The sequence below is a fragment of the Salvelinus alpinus genome, chromosome 16, assembly GCF_045679555.1.
Source record: "Salvelinus alpinus chromosome 16, SLU_Salpinus.1, whole genome shotgun sequence".
In the NCBI taxonomy this organism is placed as follows: Eukaryota; Metazoa; Chordata; class Actinopteri; order Salmoniformes; family Salmonidae; genus Salvelinus; species Salvelinus alpinus.
This window is the reverse complement of record NC_092101.1, coordinates 39,089,428-39,107,730: the sequence shown is the minus strand read 5'-3', so window position 1 is coordinate 39,107,730 and position 18,303 is coordinate 39,089,428. Positions and strand designations below refer to the sequence as shown.

The window sequence follows — 18,303 nt, the reverse complement described above, 5'->3', positions numbered from 1 at the left end:
AGTCCGTTCTTTCAAGCCTTTCACACATTCATTCATTGTAGGCTGAGGCTGGTCACGCCGCCATTCCATTGTTTTATTATCTGCAATAATAATGCATGACACTGACACACCACCACATGGATATACAGCAGATGTCTGAAACGTACCACCTGCTCGTTACAGTATTGCCAGAACCAGAGCCTAAAGGATACACATTTAGTATCAGTCAGCCATTTTTAAGTACCATAAATAACACAATCAAACATATGCCATCACAAACACTCTTTACCATTTTAGAGATCTTTCCATTCACACTTAAAATATGTTCAATTACAAATGTGTCTACTCTGTAGCATGAATTCATTGCTCTGAGAATATCTTCTTCTCCAGGTAAACTCCCTTGAGAACCAGTGTGGCCACCAGTGAGAGGAAGGCCACCACCGACAGTATAGTACGCAGGGCTTTGAACCAGCTGGGGTAGGTGGGCAGCAGAGACAGGTCATAGTGTAGGGAGATGCCTAGCCCCATGATGACCATCATAGCTGCTGGGGTAATCGTGTCGCTGAACAGCATGGCCAGCCAGGCCAACAGGGATGGAACCACGCTATTGGCCAGGTTGATCCAGTCTGGCTTGGCCGGGCTAGTCTCCGGGATGGCAAAGCCCCACCGCACCCCGCCCAGGAAAGACAAGATAGACGCTCCATAGGCCACCTGGGCGAAGGCCACTTCTGGCAGGTAGGTCTCGGTCACAGCCATGACGAGCGGAGCAGCGATGAAAGGGATAAGGCTGGAGAGGCTCAGGTACAGCGCTGGTTTGGGGCTCTTTCCCAGGTCTCTCATGTCATAACGGAGCAGGTCCAACTCTCTGGGTGGAGGCTCTGGTTGTTGTCGTTTCTTCAGCCTCGCAGCAGAGCTGTGGAAGTACTGGGTCCTCAATAGACCAACAGCATCACTTATTTTAGGGAGCAGCCTGGCCGAAGAGACCCTGCAGGGCCACAGGGGACAGGAACTATAGGAGGCATCAGACACCCTGACTGAGGCACCAGCAGACAGGCAGGACATCTGCTGTGGAGAGTCCCAATGCATCCATGAAAATAGAGATTCAATAAGATGAGTAGATGGACATGACATGAAACAATGTTTAGTCTCCTCTTACAAATCAAATCAAATTTTATTAGTCACATACACATGGTTAGCAGATGTTAATGCGAGTGTAGCGAAATGCTTGTGCTTCTAGTTCCGACAATGCAGTAATAACCAACAAGTAATCTAACCTAACAATTCCACAACTACTACCTTATACACACACACAAGTGTAAAGGGATAAAGAATATGTACATAAAGATATATGAATGAGTGGTGGTACAGAACGGCATGGCAAGATGCAGTAGATGGTATAGAGTACGGTATATACATATGAGATGAGTACTGTAGGGTATGTAAACATAAAGTGGCATAGTTTAAAGTGGCTAGTGGTACATGTATTACATAAAGATGGCAAGATGCAGTAGATGATATAGAGTACAGTATATACATATGAGATGGGTAATGTAGGGTATGTAAACATTATATTAAGTGGCATTGTTTAAAGTGGCTAGTGGTACATTTTTACATAATTTCCATCAATTCCCATTCACAGGTAAACTCACCTTGTGAGCAGTAAGGATGGGTCTTCTAAATATACCAGCCAACATCTTATCTGAAAAGGTAGACAATGTTAATAGATATCCCAAAATCTGAATAGCATAGTGCTATATGAATGTCTGAAATCTCTGCAGTAACCTGCCTGCCTGTTTAGCACGGAGTTGCTTGTGTAGAAAGTCATATACTGTTAATGTCTCATCAAAATCACTGCCTCTGCGCAGAGAACATCTCTATACTATCTCGGATTATTGTATTCTTACTTGTTTTTCAAATCGGAATTAAATGTTGTTATAAATAAGTTAAAATCCGCTGTCCCTGATGTCAGACATAGACCCTGCCGATTTGTGTGCGAACGTATATTTCTTCCGTCCGTACAGTGACCTATGAGAAGTCTGGTTCCTCAACAGTTACCCCCCCAGTAACGATTAATTGTTCAATTAAATGTGGTGGATATATTTGCTACATCATTAAACAGATAAACTGACTGTCAAAGACCACACGTTACAGGCACAGCAGAGATCACTGTTTATAACGCGTGGACATGTGCTCTTCCATTGATTAGTATGTCTAGGACAAACAGGAACAAGTAGCAAGCTAGGATAGCTAACATTACTGTTAGCTAGTTCAAACGAAAGTCTGATAAAACGGGATCTCACAACCCAAATGTACTAACTACAACAGCTCAAATTATATATTTGCAGTTGCAAGACAGGCATGTTCAGCTTACACGTACATCTCGGATATTAGCTGAATTGACAGAGACAAGCAATCACAGTGGTCTGTGAGGCTCGAGACATTTATCTCTAGGTAGGTGGCCATTTTGACACCGTTGATTTCGTCTGCTGCTAGCTCCATTTATCATCCATGGCCGTTGACAGTTACACTTTTCGATGTTCATGTGTCATCACGTCAAGTAATGCATATATAGTAATTTATGTTAGCTAATTTAATAATATTGAAAGTTGCACCATGCGTAATCGTTCATTGGCGAGTCGCACTCATTCAATGGCCTGCTAACAGTAACGTTAGCTTGTACGTAATGCTTGTTTACAACAGAGCCTGCTAACTAGTTTGCTAGTTGCTAGCCATATTACATAACTCCAACTGTCCATTGTCATTTTCTTGCCTAAATGTTGTGTTTCTTAACAGTGTTGATCTGCTGCTGAAGAAGTAATTTGAAGAGACGGCTGAGAAGTAAAGAAGAACACTTAGTTTTGTTTTGTTCAATGCCAATCCTTACAACAACTTCAGCAACAATCTCTTCTGCCGGATGCTACAGCAAAGTCAGGATTGTACAATCTAGTAAAAGGCAGACAGTTGTTAGATATCTTTTGAAAATTATATGAGTGACCTTTTAAGGAAAGTTGCCTCTGTATGACTCGAGTATAATTTTATAGCTAAGAAGTGAGTCAGTTTACATGAGTATTTGCTTTGAATGAATGGTGTATCTGACCAACAACAACAGCCTAGGTTTGTCGTGTCTGAGGGTAAGATAAATGCAAAAAGGTGCACAGAACCAAATCTCCAGTACGTTCTCTAGCAATACAACCTCTACAATAGTGAGTTAATGAGAATGTCAGGCTCCTTCTCACACCCCTTCTCAGAAGAGTCAGGATTTAGGGTGTGTTGATTGATACTACTAACAAACACAATGTTAGTCACATCATAGCGATAGGCCCCCTTGGGTTTTGTTATGTGACTAAACCGTGACCCCCCCCCCTCCCCGTTTCTCCTTGTCGTAGCCCTCCGGTTGTGTGGATGAGGTGAACACGGGCTTTTCGCTGTTTTCCCCTTGAAGCGGCACTGTGAGGTAGATTCCCCCCCCCCCTCTTTTTCAGAGAGTGTCCACATCTGGAGATAGGATGAGTTGGTGAGGAGGAATCAGTGTCAGGGCTGGCACAAAGTGCTGCTTCCATAAACCTTTTGAGAACATAGAACAGTTGAGTTGACTTTCCTCACTGACTCACACAGACAGGCCTAGATCAAACAACCAAACAGATCCCTACTACATATGCTTGCTTTTCATTCATGTCTGTGTGACTGATTCAATCAAATCATCTCGACACCAGCCAAGACCGGCAGTACAGATAACTGCCAGTCTCCTTACCAAGCCCCTTCTCCACTCATCGCCTCACCCTGGGAACTGGAGCTTCTCTCTGCCAAGGGCTCTGTCTCGCTCAGGCTGAAGAGTGGTCCTATCTCCTGGTCTGCCTTAGCTTAACAGACACCAGGGCTGGGCCAGCTGTACCAAGAGGAACACATACCACACTGACAGAGAGAAGGGCCACTGGACTACAGAGCTGACTACTCTGGGTAAGAAGATTTGTTATGTCATTCTGGTCAAGCTGTCGGTGGGTACAATCAGTGTCCTCTCTTTATACTGAAGTGAAATGATACTAACTACCAAGTGATTTGGCAGAGTTCACATTCGCACACACTTCGAAAAGCTGCAATGATGATCGGTGTAAATCCTAATTCATTAAAATCATTCATTTTCATTATTTGGGTAAAGATGAATAAAGACTACCATAAGTTGTCTGTCATAAGCAGCCTGACATTATCTTGCATGAAACACCAACTCCTCTGAAGTAACACTGATGGTTATTCACACTAATTTCTGTCTGATGTCTGTTATTAGAGGTCTGGCAGTGATATCCCTCTTTCCTTGCCTCTCCAGATCCTGGCCATGAGGTTTGATGCCACGCTCTACTGACGGGAGACACTGGACCTAAATGGCGCAGCATGACTTTGTTCCAGCCTGGCTTAACTTCTCCACGCCTCAGCCCGCCAAGGTAAGTGAGCAGGGCCGGTATTGGCCGTCCTAGTCTGTTGCTCCTCTCAAAACATATATTTTTTTATCCTTTAAGCCAAGTGTACACTACACAATTTAGCTGTCCCAGACAAGTTTTTGAGATCGGAGACAAAATCCTCATGTCGTTGCCCTCTCGGTACGCAGTCTTCACCGACGCGTTTAATGTGAGCAGGTCAGAAACGCAATCTGAGTACTTCCGATCCCGTCTTTGAGCAATCCCAGACGTCCCAATATTTTCAAACGTTTGATTTTATCTGCACAAAATCTACAATGCTCTTGTAGTGTAAGATGTGCAATGACAAGTTTTGAGAACAGTGATCAGCAATAGCCAATGAGAGCTCATCAGAGAAGACATTGTTTCGAATCACCCAGAATGTGTAGACTCTTGAGCCGGAGCGATGACTACTTGCATTTGTACTTGCCAAAGTCACTTTAACCAAATTCAGTGTCAAATTGTGTCATCTCTGAAGTTCACAAGCAATGTTATTTATTTATTTTCGATCTTGTCTCATTGCTGCAACTCCCCAATGGGCTCGGGAGGCGAAGGTCGTGTCATGTGTCCTCCGAAACATGACCCGCCAAACGGCGCTTCTTAACCCCCGCCCGCTTAACCTGAAAGCCAGACGCACCAATGTGTCGGCAGAAACACTGTTCACCTGGCGATCGAGGTCAGCCTGCAGGCGCCCGGCACGCCACGAGTCGCTGGCGCGAGATGAGCCATTGATTTAAGTAAAACGACAAAACCTCCCCTAAGCCGGACGACACTGGGCCATTTGTGTGCCGCCCTATGGGACTCCCGATCACTGCCGGTTGTGATACAGCCCGGGATCAAACCTGGTGTTTGATGTGATGTCTCTAGCACTGTGATGCGGTGCCTTAGACCACTGCACCACTAGGGAGGCCCTACAAGCAATGTTATTTAATTCAAAATGTTGGCTAGATATTTCAACTCTGTATGGCAAGCGTGAATGAGGCTGCTTTAACAATCTAATCTCATCACATCATTGTGTTCACGAGACAGCGTGGTATGGAGAATCCTCACGACCAAGTGAAGAATCTTGTAGTGTGTGACCCCCGTCTGTGCCACATTGTTTAGTGTGCGCACCACTAAGTTGGCAAGACAAAAAACAACAGGAAAGACAGTCGTTTAATGTGAGCGGCTCGGGGATGTTTGGATTTTGAAAGTCGTGTGGTGTACGCATTAGTGTGTGTACTTTACTGTATTTATACTTGGAATATCACTTTTCAACAGGAAAAGTAAATAAAATCACTGGAGGACGTCTTTATGCTCTGAATATCAGCTACCCACCTTTATCAGGAGTAATCTTGAGCCTATTTGCAATGAGAATCCATGTATTTACACAGCGGGAAATGCAGAAGTCTTTTCTTTTTCGCTGTGATGCAGCTCGTCAAAAATATACTAATACAAACTTGAAATCACTGATTATCATGACAATTTACCCAACTGTTTGAAACTCCTAGAAAGCAGTTTCCTTTGACCTGTCCTGTTTTTAGGATATACACCTGTTTGTTAGGCTATTTGATCGGAAAAACGTGCATGATGTAAAAAGTGTCTCATGACATTTGTCATAAATTTCATCTCCAGCCTGTAGGCTACAGAAAACGTAGGCTATAGGCTACATGATTTACAGTGCCTTCAGAAAGTGTTCACACCACTTCACTTTTTCCACATTTAGTTGTGTTACAACCTGAATTAAAATTGTATTCAATTGTGATTTTTTGTCACTGGCCTACACACAATACCCCATAATGTCAAGTTCAGAAATGTGCTTGACAAGTCAGGTAATAAGTTGCATGGACTCACTCTGTGTGTAATAAGTGTTTAACATGATTTTTGAATCACTACTTCATCTCTGTACCCCACACATACAATTATCTGTAAGGTCTCTCAGTCGAGCAGGGAATTTCACACAGTTTCAAAGACCAGGGAGGTTTTTCACTGCCTTACAAAGGGCACGTATTGGTAGATGGGTAAAAAATAAAGAAAAGCAGACATTGAATATCCCTTTGAGCATGGTGAAGTTATTAATTACACTTTGGATCGTGTGTCAATACACCCAGTCACTACAAAGATACAAGTGTCCTTCCTAACTCAGTTACAGGAGAGGAAGGAAACTGCTCAGGGATTTCACCGTAAGGCAAATGGTGACTTTAAAACAGTTACAGAGTTTAATGGCTGTGATAGGAGAAGACTGAGGATGGATCAACAACGTTGTAGTTACTCCACAATACTAACCTAAATGACAGAGTGAAAAAAATGAAGCCTGTACAGAATAAAAATATTCCAGAACATGCATCCTGTTTGAAATGACAAAATAAAAAATGTGGCAAAGACATGAACTTCATGTCCTGAATAAAAAGTGTTATATTTGGGGCAAATATAACACAACACGTCACTGAGTACCACTATCAATATTTTCAAACATTGTGGTGGCTGCAACATGGGTGTGCTTGTCACCTGCAAGGACTAGGGAGTTTGATAATAAGAAATTGAATAGAGCTAAGGACTGGCAAAATCCAAGTGGAAAACCTGGTTCAGTCTGCTTTCCAAGAGACACAATTACCTTTCAGCAGTACAATAACTTAAAACACAAGAAGAAATATACACTGGAGTTTCTAACCAAGATGATATTTAAATGTTCCTGAGCGGCTGTCTAGCAATAATCAACAACCAACTTGACAGAGCTCGAAGAATTCTGAAAAAAAGAATGTGCAAATATTGTACAATCCAGATATGAATATCTCTTGGAGACTTACCCAGAAAGACTTACAGCTGTAATTGCTGCCAAAGGTGATTCTAACATGTACTGGTTGAATACTTATCTAATCAAGATACATTAGTGTTTTATTTTTTACAAATGTTAGAATTTTTCTTCCACTTTGACATTACAGAGTATTTTGTGTCGATTGTTGACAAAAAAATACAATTAAATCCGTTTTAATCACACTTTGTAACACAACAAAATGTGGAAAAAGTCAAGATGTGTGAATACTTTCTGAAGGCACTGTATGTTAAATCATTTTTTACTGGACATAGGTGGAGCGCCTCAGCGGTGCGTCTCCAACTGCACCCTGGAGACGCGCGCTGGACATGAACAATATTTTGCACCCCTGCCTTTGACAAAGTGGATACTACACGGGGCGGCCTCAGCTCTCACCTAAATAGCCCATATGCCACTGGGTGAGATAATTCTACGCCAAAACAATTAACATTTATGTAAGGTATATATGTTGTTGGAGGTTCATCTTGGTCTGTTTATCTCAGGAAATGTCCCAGCACCTCTCTGGGTCTCTCTTACAGGGCCCTCCTGCCTTAGGCCACTGCATAAGGGGTGGCCCTGTAAGTGAGACCTAGAGAGGTGCTGGGGGTTAGGACAGGACAGGCATCCTATAATTCCTACTACAGACCATCACTGCCTGGTACGGCAATTGCTCGGCCTCCAACCGCAAGGCACTACAGAGGGTAGTGCGTACGGCCCAGTACATCACTGGGGCTAAGCTGCCTGCCATCCAGGACCTCTACACCAGGCGGTGTCAGAGGAAGGCCCTGAAAATTGTCAAAGACCCCAGCCTCGACAGTCATAGACTGTTTGTTCTCTCTACTACCGCATGGCAAGAGGTACCGGAGTGCCAAGTCTAGGACAAAAAGGCTTTTTTACCCCCAAGCCATAAGATTTTTAACCCCCCCCAACCCCTCTTTTACGCTGCTGCTACTCTCTGTTTATCATATATGCATAGTCACTTTAACCATATCTACATGTACATACTACCTCAATCAGCCCGACTAACCGGTGCCTGTATATAGCCTTGCTACTGTTATTTTTCACTGTCTCTTTACTGTTTTATTTCTTACCTATTGTTCACCTAATACCTTTTTTGCACTGTTGGTTAGAGCCTGTAAGTAAGCATTCCACTAAGGTCTACTACACCTGTTGTATTCGGTGCACGTGACAAATACACTTTGCTTTGTTCTGTAAATATGTTTTCTCAGAAGTTACTACTTCAAAAATTGGTTCTGGGAATGCCATGCTTTGTTGGATAAAGCGTTTTAGGTGGCTGGGTAAAATGTTAGCAGACTATGCATATACAGAGGGTTCAATGTTTGCGCTGCGGTGCCTGGTTGAACTTTGACCCCAAAGGTATGTTGTGGCCTTGAATGGCCCAGGTAGTTATGGCTGCCTGTCTTTGTAGAGGACAATAATACAATATAACACTCTAGTCTGTATCACTACTTTCCAGTTGTATCACTTCTTTCTAGTAGCACTTGTCAGAATTCTGTAGCTGTTAAAATCAAGGTTCAAAGTAATATGGATGAATAAATAAATACATTTTTGGGGAGATTTAAGAAGTTTATTGATTTTGGTGTCTTAGTGCAGCCGGGGGTGGGCCATCCAGTGCATTAAAATTCCACGTCAATTTTAAAATGCAGAATAATGGTTGTATTACGTATGTATGACCTCTAGGGCCCAGCAATTAAGTTACACTATATATACCAAAGTATGTGGACACACCTTCAAGTTAGCTATTTCAGCCACACCCGTAGCTGACAAGTGTAGAAAATCGAGCACACAGCCGTGCAATTGACATAGACAAACATTGGCAGTAGAATGGCCTTACTGAAGAGCTCAGTGACTTTCAACGTGGCACTGTCATAGGATGCCACCAAGTCAGTTAATCAAATTTCTGCCCTGCTAGAGCTGCCCCGGTCAACTGTAAGTGCTGTTATTGTGAAGTGGAAACGTCTAGGCGCAACAAGGGCTCAGCCGCGAAGTGGTAGGCCACACAAGATCACAGAACGGGACCGCCGAGTGCTGAATCGAGCAGCGCGTTAAAATCGTCTGTCCTCGGTTGCAACACTCACTACCAAGTCCCAAACTGCCTCTGGAAGCAACATCATTATAATTACTGTTTGTCGAGAGCTTCATGAAATGGGTTTACACATAAGCCTAAGATCACCATGCGCAATGCTAAGCGTCGGCTGGAGTGGTGTAAAGCTCGCCACCATTGGACTCTGGAGCAGTGGAAACGCTGGAGTGATGAGTCACGCTTCACCATCTGGCAGTTTGACAGATGAATCTGGGTTTGGCGGATGCCAGGAGTACGCTACCTACCCGAATGCATAGTGCCAACTGTAAAGTTTGGTGGAGGAGGAATAATGGTCTGGGGCTGTTTTTAATGGTTTGGGCTTGGCCCCTTAGTTAACACTACAGCATACAATGACATTCTAGATAATTCTGTGCTTCCAACTTTGTGGCAACAGTTTGGGGAAGGCCCTTTCTGTTTCAGCATGACAATGCCCCCGCACAAAGCGAGGTCCATATAGAAATAGTTTGTCGAGATCGATGTGGAAAAACTTGACTGGCCTGCACAGAGCCCTGACCTCAACCCGTCGAACACCTTTGGAATTAATTGGCACACCGAATGCGAGCCAGGCCTAATTACCCAACATCAGTGTCCACAGAAATATTCCAACATCTAGTGGAAAGCCTTCCCAGAAGAGTGGACCAACTCCATATTAATGCCCATGATTTTGGAATTAAATGTGTTTTATTTCTACAAAATTTCTTGGTAAATCATGATATTTAACAAACTTTAAAGTACTTTTCTAGGGAGAGTGGCCTGCTTGCAGTAGCTCGAGATTATTTGATTGACACTTCTGGTTGCCTAGTGATGGATTTTTGTCCCGTTTCAGAAGCGGCAAACCTTAATTACACACAAGTAAAAATGCCCGTTCATATCACCAGATAAGGTTTCGTAGTGTAGTCTACCCTATATACAGACAAACAAACATGCCGTAGCCGAGTGGCTTGGCTTTCAAGGGGCCACATTCCATTATGTCTGAAACGTTATCGACACAGGCTACCGGTAGCCTACTGTAATTTCAAGTGAGGCAAAAACGAAAAGTAGGCTCGCAAGACTGGCCCGAAGACATCGGTGCCATGAATAGGCTAGGATATTCTACAGGCGTCAGACTGAAGACTGAACACACACTTGCATCATTAGCGAAGAGACCGAGCAGGTAGGCCAGTGCGAGGGAGAGAGAGGCAGAAGCGTGCTCATATGTTTTGGTAATCTGCATCTCGCAATGTCTTGTCTTGCCTACCTTGCAAATTCAAGTAGCCTAAAGCCTCTTCCTCTGATTTTATGTGAATTACACAACTTCCCCAGGCTTTATAGCCTGTTGGTTATAACACGGAAAATAATGTTTTGTGATAACTGTGGTTTTAATTAAGTGGGGGGGAAGGAAAAAAAGGTTTTCGGTTAGGGATCCCAACCTCGTTTAAACGGTTACTTTCACACCCCCATTTTGGTATAGTGTAATGGCTTGTGAGCTATTGCTCTGAGTGGTTACTGAGGCTCTTTTAAATGTGCCCCTCTGTCTCTCTTTCTCTGTCTCTCTCTCTTTGACACTTTCTGTATCTCTTTCTCCATCTCTGTACATCTCTCTTTCCCTCTCTGTATTTCTCAGTCTCTTGCAGCGTTTGAGGGGCACGGAGAGAATCTTGCCCGCGGTGATGCTCGGCCCGCTGTGAGCCGCCGCCGTCATAACTCCTCCGACGGCTTCTTCAACAACAACCCTCTCAGAGCACCTGCAGGTAGCACACGCACATATACATGGTCTCACCCTACCTGACCCTGACTACCAAATCAAAGTGTATTAGTCACAGATATACATATGTTAAAGCAGGGTTGACCAGTATGTGTGTGTGTGTGTTGGATGGATTATGTGGTCCAATCAGTTCTTAACCTTCATTTTACTTTTCCACTCCTGGTTGCTAGGTGATGGGTTGCACCATCCCTCTCTCCTGCGGCATGACTCTGTGGACTCAGGCGTGGCTAAGGGAGGGCAGGGGGGCCTGGGCAGCGGTCTCTGGGGGCAGGAGGGACCCCACCATGGGCGCCACACCAAGCGCCCTGTGGGGGACAGGGAGCGACCAGGGCCCCACCGTCAGCGCAACGGGACCTTCCACCCCCGGAAAGGAGGCTTCCTGCCAGTTGAGGGAGGCCATGAGGACAAGCTGAAGTTTGTGGAGGAGGATTTTGTGGGTGCCCTCTCATCTTTCTCCAGATTTTCATTGCTTGAATTTAAAACAACTCCAAAGCTTTGGTTTATCAGGCTGTTTCAGAGAATTTTTTTATTGTTAGCGACCTGCTGGGTGATTACTATGTTTAAATTACTTCAGACAACTTTTGTTAAGTTACGGGTGTTCTTGCTTTTTTCCACAGCCCTCACTCAATCAATCAGAGAGCAGTGGGAAGCCGGTGGCCCAGCCTCATGCTGTAGAGACTCCTGTAGGAGTTTGGGGTAAGTGAGGAGCTCTGCCAGTGACTGGCTTTGAAAGGGAGTAAGCCTGATTGATTGATTGGTCAATCCTTCCCCCACAGAGCACCCCCCTAGTGCCAAGCAGACCATAACTAAGATGTTGGTCATCAAGAAGGTTTCCAAGGAAGACCCTAGCGCTGCTTTCTCTGCTGGTTTCGCCAACACAACGGTACCCCACCTAACCAACGTCACCAAAACCCCAATCTCCTCATCCAGTGTCTACAAGAACCTGGTGCCCAAGCCAGCTATCACCCCAACCAAGGTACGTAAAGAAAGAAAAAGGTAGGCCCTAAATATTGTCACGTCCTCAGACAAGGTAGGTCCTCACTACTGCCATCTCCTCAACCAGGACAGGGTATAATCACTAGTCACATCCTCAGCCAAGGTAGGACCTCACTACTGCCATCTCCTTGTGGGACGGCAGGTAGCCTAGTGGTTAGAGCGTTGGACTTGTAACCGAAAGGTTGCAAGATCGAATCCCCGAGCTGACAAGGTAAAAATATGTCGTTCTGCCCCTGAACAAGGCACTGTTCCAAGGCAGTCATTGAAAATAAGAATTTGTTCTTAACTGACTTGCCTAGTAAAATGAAGGTAACATTTTTTTTTTTAACGGGACAGGGTATAATCACTAGTCGCATCATCAGCCAAAATAATGAATCACTTCTTTACTTTATATTTTCCCTCTGCAGGCTGGTCCCTGGAAGCCAAGCGGGAGAGAAACCAAAAGCAGTTTTAATTTATCCGGCTGGGACTCCGCCTTCACCAGCCCTGCTGCCTCTGTGAACAAACCTCTTACTCCTGTCACTCCCCCGACCTACGGCCCGACCTACGGAACCCCCAAGGAGGTTAGTCTGAACTCTGACAGGGACCAGAGGGCAACTTACTTACAGTTGAAGTCGGAAGTTTACATACACTTAGGTTGGAGTCATTAAAACTTGTTATTCAACCAATCCACAAATTTCTTGTTAACAAACTATAGTTTTGGCAAGTCGGTTAGGACATCTACTTTGTGATTGACACAAGTAATTTTTCCAATAATTGTTTACAGACAGATTATTTCACTTATAATTCACTGTATTACAATTCCAGTGGGTCAGAAGAATATACTAAGTGGACTGGGCATTTAAACAGCTTGGAGAATTCCAAGAAAATTATGTTATGGCGTTAGAAGCTTCTGATAAGCTAATTGACATAATTTGAGTCAATTGGAGGTGTACCTGTGGATGTATTTCAAGGCCTACTTTCAAACTCAGTGCCTCTTTGCTTGACGTCATGGGAAAATCTAAATAAATCAGCCAAGACCTCCTCCACGTCTCTTGATATACTGGCCTGTCTCCTGGTAGCGCCTCCATGCTCTGGACACTACGCTGACAGACACGGCAAACCTTCTTGCCACAGCTCGCATTGATGTGCCATCCTGGATGAGCTGCACTACCTGAGCCACTTGTGTGGGTTGTAGACTCCGTCTCATGCTACCACTAGAGTGAAAGCACCGCCAGCATTCAAAAGTGACCAAAACATCAGCCAGGAAGCATAGGAACTGAGAAGTGGTCTGTGGTCACCACCTGCAGAACCACTCCTTTATTGGGGGTGTCTTGCTAATTGCCTATAATTTCCACCTTTTGTCTATTCCATTTGCACAACAGCATGTGAAATTTATTGTCAATCAGTGTTGCTTCCTAAGTGGACAGTTTGATTTCACAGAAGTGTGATTGACTTGGAGTTACATTGTGTTGTTTAAGTGTTCCCTTAATTTTATTGAGCAGTGTATATATATATATATATATATATATAATCATTTAACCTTTATTTTATCAGGGAGTCCTACTGAGACAAGGTCTCTTTCAGAGATGAGCCCTAAATACAGAAAAGACACAAAATATAAATACAAAATGTAATCAGAAAGAAAAACAAACATATTCATCAGTAATAAGGTCCTCAATCAGCTTTCTAAATTCCCCTAGAGGTACCAGCAGATCAAATCTAAGAAAATGTTGAAGATTGTTCTACAAATAAGGTGCAAGAAAACTAAAAGCTGATTTACCTAACTCAGTAGAGACCAAGGGAATTTCCAGAGTTAACCATCCCTGAGACTGGGTTTGGTAACTCGTATGTCTAAAGTTTAGTTATGATGTTAGGTACAGTGGGACTTTTTGTAAAAGGGCTTTATAAATGAAAACATAGCAATGTATCAAACTAGGTGACATCGAAGAGGGCCAACCAACTTTCTGGTAGAGAATGCAGTGATGAGTACTAAAATTGTCACCCGTAATAAAGCTGTACTTCATCCAACAAGAGTTGGAGTCTGAAAACACTGCTCTAGCATTCCACCACTGACCCACTCTACACTTGATTTGATACAATTTATTTGGTAATACCTCTCTCAGCCTCCCTCCAGCATCACCCCTCCCATCGACGTCACCCCTCCTCGTCTGAAGCTGATGCGTCGCAGCACCGACCGGAAGAGTGAGTTCCTGCGAGGCCTGAAGGATGATAAGAACTGGGACGGGCCCACCTCTACCAGTCCATCAGACCCTAAGGAGAACAGAGGAGACTTACAAGAGAATGGGATCCTTCACTCTCTCAGCGACTCAGACACAGATCACCTTTCCAGCTCGTTGGAGGCAGAATACAGGTAAGTTGCACCCACATGCACATACCCTCTCTTCCTTCACACCCCTCAGTGACTCAAACAGTAAGATCCTGAAGTTGAGTGGGGTGTGTTGGGTTGGGGGCGCTGTAGGGCGGTGGACCCCTGGGGTCAGGGTGGGGCGACCAAGCTAAATTGTGTGAAATTAATCGAGAGCCCTACATTATTATTATGAAATTAATTATATGGAGGCTTTGCTATTGCTGTATGTATATGCATGGACACTGAGTGTAAAAAACATTAAGGACACCTTCCTAATATTGAGTTGCACCCCTTTTTGCCCTCAAAACAGCCTCAGTTCGTTGTAGCATGTCCTACAATGTGTCAAAAGCGTTCACGCGGATGCTGGCCCATGTTGACTTCAATGCTTCCCACAGTTGTGTCAAGTTGGCTGGATGTCCTTTGGGTGGTGGACTATTCTTGATACACACAGGAAACTGTTGAGCATGAAAAACCCAGCAGCGTCGCAGTTCTTGACACACTCATACCGGTCGCTTGGCACCTACTACCATACCCCGTTCAAAGGCACTTAAATATTTTGTCTTGCCCATTGACCGTCTGAATGGCACACACACAATCCATGTCTCAATTGTATCAAGGCTTAAAAATTCTTCTTTAACCTGTTTCCTCCCCTTCATCTACACTGATTGAAGTGGATTTAATACTTAAGAGTCTATAGATGCACCTGTGCGTCAATCTGAGTAACATGATACAAAATCCCCATCAAAATCCCCATGGGCTGCGTCTCCATCCACCACATCTTCCCATGTCAGGCCTTCCGCATCTGCGGAGGAAGGTGGCTGAGCTACAGGGGTGTTTGTCAGACCATGAGACATCCCGAAATTCTGTCTTCTCAAGAAAACGTTTGTAGTGTCCGAACGGTTTCCGTTTTGCTCTACGACCCCCACAAGTGTCACGGGACACATCTGAAGTCGGTAACGCTGATGTGCCGATTTTTGTCTGTAGCGTCCGAACCGTTTAGATTCGAACGCTACTATGACCCCACTGTGGAAGGGGAAACTCATGAACAAAATGGTGTTCTCCGTTTTGCTCTAGGACCCCCACCAGTGTCACGGGACTAGTCTGAAGGTCACCCATACAAACACATGGAAGTATGGAGGTAGTTTTGTGGCAAAAAAATAAGGGGTTAAATGTATAAAAACGTTAATATTTCCTGAGCTTTCTTACATCTAGATATAGAACAATCACTTCAAAGCTTGTTTTACCAGTGATCTCTGCCTCTTCTGGTAGGTTGCTCAAAGCTATGGGCTGGCAGGAGTACCCAGAGAATGATGACAACTTTTTGCCCATCACTGATGCTGAGCTCCAAGAATTTCAAGCTAAAACTGAGAAGGTAAAAGCTATACATAGCTATTTACATGTGTTACTGTGAGCCTGTGAGTGGATATCTCTCTATAGCTAGGTTTCCATCCAATTGGCGACAGATTTTCAAGCAAATATTCAAAAATGTACACAAAAACAATACGCGCATTTTCCCACAAGAGGGGTGTTTTCATCACACTGACTTGTTGCAGATCAAGTGCTGTGCATGGTGATGACGTAGTGCACATAAAAACCACTTCTGCAGTTAAGTTCCCATGTACGAATAAAAAACACAAATGGGTTACCATCGCATTTTCAACTCTACCGATGGTTTTGTCACAAAAACTGTTGCAATAAATAGCAAACTTGCCTAATGTGGTTCTGGTGCATGCTCTCTGGACAACAGTTTGCTTATAAAGTGGACCGGTTATATGATGAGATATGGATAAGAGCAATGTCATTTTATTTGATAATTGGCAACAAGCACCGTTCAAATAATAGTTTTCCCTCGGTATTTAGCCTATTGGAAATGTGCATGATCACTGTGTGACCATGTGAAGTTCATCATAAATTATTCCAACATGTGAAGTTCATCATAACTTATTTCATCTGCCTATAAACTTTTAATGCTTTTCCATGTCGTGGTGGAAGGCCATAGACTGTGGTAGGCCTACAATGTGACATATCATTGCGTGATTAATATCAATATTTTCACATTTTCACCGCCATTTCACCATATCCCACCATTTCGAACAAACAAATTGTCTATCGACATTTATGAATTTGGACCAACATTTCCTGTTTCCAATAGCCCTGTTGTGACTTCTCATGCATCAGGTCTGCATGAAAAGTTTGGAAACCTGGTTACTGTTGTTATTAATCTATCTGTCTGTTTTAGCTGAAGAGGAACAGGCTGGGCCAGAACGGTGTTCTCCTGAAGCCTCTTCTCAAGGGTGCGCCCCTGCCCCTGCTGTCCTGGAGAAGCCCTGTAGAGCCTGAACTAGAAGAGGTCTCAGAGTCCGAGAGCACTAGCAGCAGCCAAACAGACGACGACGACGCCGACACCTAACATGGCTTTACACCCCTCCTCTTCTTCTTCCTCACGTCACGCTCCCTCGCTCATTGCACTCGCCTGTTTTACACTTCTTCCTCGTTCACAAGAGACTGGTCATACAGACACTGGTGTGACAGAGAGGGGTCAGAGGTGATGCCTGCCTGAGGGTCTTTCTTCTTGGTTTTCCTTCTGCTTTTTCTTTCCTTTCTTTTTTCTTTTTTTTGACCTATTTGGTCTTTTCCTAGAAGCTAAAATGATTATTGAAAGTAAAACACATCAGCATTTTTCTTTTGATTTTGTGATGAAAAAATGTAACCCCATGATGTTGACAACAACCAAACCAATAATGATTTTACTTGCAAATGACTTCATCGATTGATACTTTTTTTTGTTGAAAGATGGCTTTGACACCTGCTCTTGCTGAAACAATTTGTAGCTTTTGTGTTGAGATGAAACAATCATTGTGAGCAGTTGATATTGACATTGCTTCCAATCCCCTAAATAACCCTTCTGTAAGGATTTAGGTTTGTTTTTTGTTTTGGTCCATTTAAAGCTGACAAATGGTAATGTATCTGTCTTATTTGAACAATGTAAGGCATGATTTTGCTCATCATTATATTTATCCTAAGCGGTAGGAGAACAGTCATTTACAGTTATGGACCACCATTACTTTTATTGCAATACTGATTTAATGTAGCCAGTAAGGGCATAAAGAATAATAAAACAACGTTACGAAGTAATGGAAATGTCACTTTACCAAACTTATTCTGGAGAAAAACTCAATTATTCCGTCGTAGCTGTTCAAGCTGATTGTCTGTTCTTAGTTCACCAACTGCCATAATTTTCAGATGTTCAAAATTCCAAGTTCTGTGGTTGATAAAGACTGTAAACGTACAGCCCCCCCCCCCCCAAATTCTCCTGCTTCTAGTATTAAGATACAACCTGGTTTTCTTTCTTACATGAGGGACTGCTTTTGAAAATTATGCATTTACCAGGTTTAAAAATTGCAACAATTTTCCTGGCTGGTAGAATGTTCAGCTGGCTTTACCACAGATTTAAGGCTCGTTGTTGTTGTTGTTGTTTATAATTTGGTACAGCTGTCAATCCCACATAGATATTTCTCTTTTTTGCATATTGTTCTTGCAGCCTTGATATTCAGGGTGGATTGTAAAAAAAAATATAATACAAATTGTGAGTTTTGAAAAATGTAAGATTATTTTGATAACATTATTTACATATTTTTAAAGATAAGGTTTCCTGTATGAGACTGTCTGTATGAGAAAGAAACTACTGCATCTTGGAAAAATGTAATTGTAATAAATATTTTGCATCGGTTTGCCAAACATTTGTCTGCTTCTCTATCTAAGAATCTAAATGATCCACAAGTGATATGTTTAGTACTAGATTTATCCAGTGACACCTATAAAATCAATTTGCGTCATCAAAGATTATAGCGCTGATTTGAGAAGTCTGCAGCCGGGGTGAGTTAGTTGTAG

At 43.3% G+C, this 18,303-nt stretch overlaps 2 protein-coding genes across 8 annotated transcripts; one reads left to right on the top strand and one right to left on the bottom strand.

The window, feature by feature from the left end:
- Positions 1 to 52: 52 nt before the first annotated feature.
- tmem69 (transmembrane protein 69) lies at positions 53 to 2,514 on the bottom strand. Of its 6 annotated transcripts, none has more exons than XM_071346171.1 (3): positions 2,357 to 2,514; positions 1,629 to 1,678; positions 53 to 1,044 (listed from the first exon to the last, which is right to left on the bottom strand). In XM_071346171.1, exons 2-3 carry the CDS (start codon positions 1,671 to 1,673, stop codon positions 340 to 342), a joined length of 750 nt encoding a protein of 249 aa, XP_071202272.1. In that variant the 5' UTR covers positions 1,674 to 1,678; positions 2,357 to 2,514; the 3' UTR covers positions 53 to 339. The 6 variants fall into 6 exon arrangements, with proteins under 6 accessions (XP_071202272.1, XP_071202275.1, XP_071202270.1 ...); XM_071346174.1 differs by having other exon boundaries at positions 53 to 1,041; positions 2,357 to 2,484; XM_071346169.1 differs by lacking the exon at positions 2,357 to 2,514 and adding an exon at positions 1,884 to 2,015.
- On the top strand, positions 2,243 to 18,150 carry LOC139541485 (vasculin-like protein 1). Of its 2 annotated transcripts, none has more exons than XM_071346166.1 (11): positions 2,243 to 2,430; positions 2,773 to 3,936; positions 4,301 to 4,415; positions 10,926 to 11,052; positions 11,237 to 11,499; positions 11,684 to 11,762; positions 11,843 to 12,042; positions 12,470 to 12,625; positions 14,168 to 14,415; positions 15,682 to 15,784; positions 16,652 to 18,150. In XM_071346166.1, exons 3-11 carry the CDS (start codon positions 4,356 to 4,358, stop codon positions 16,820 to 16,822), a joined length of 1,407 nt encoding a protein of 468 aa, XP_071202267.1. In that variant the 5' UTR covers positions 2,243 to 2,430; positions 2,773 to 3,936; positions 4,301 to 4,355; the 3' UTR covers positions 16,823 to 18,150. The 2 variants fall into 2 exon arrangements, with proteins under 2 accessions (XP_071202267.1, XP_071202268.1); XM_071346167.1 differs by lacking the exon at positions 2,243 to 2,430 and adding an exon at positions 2,438 to 2,536.
- Positions 18,151 to 18,303: the final 153 nt, after the last annotated feature.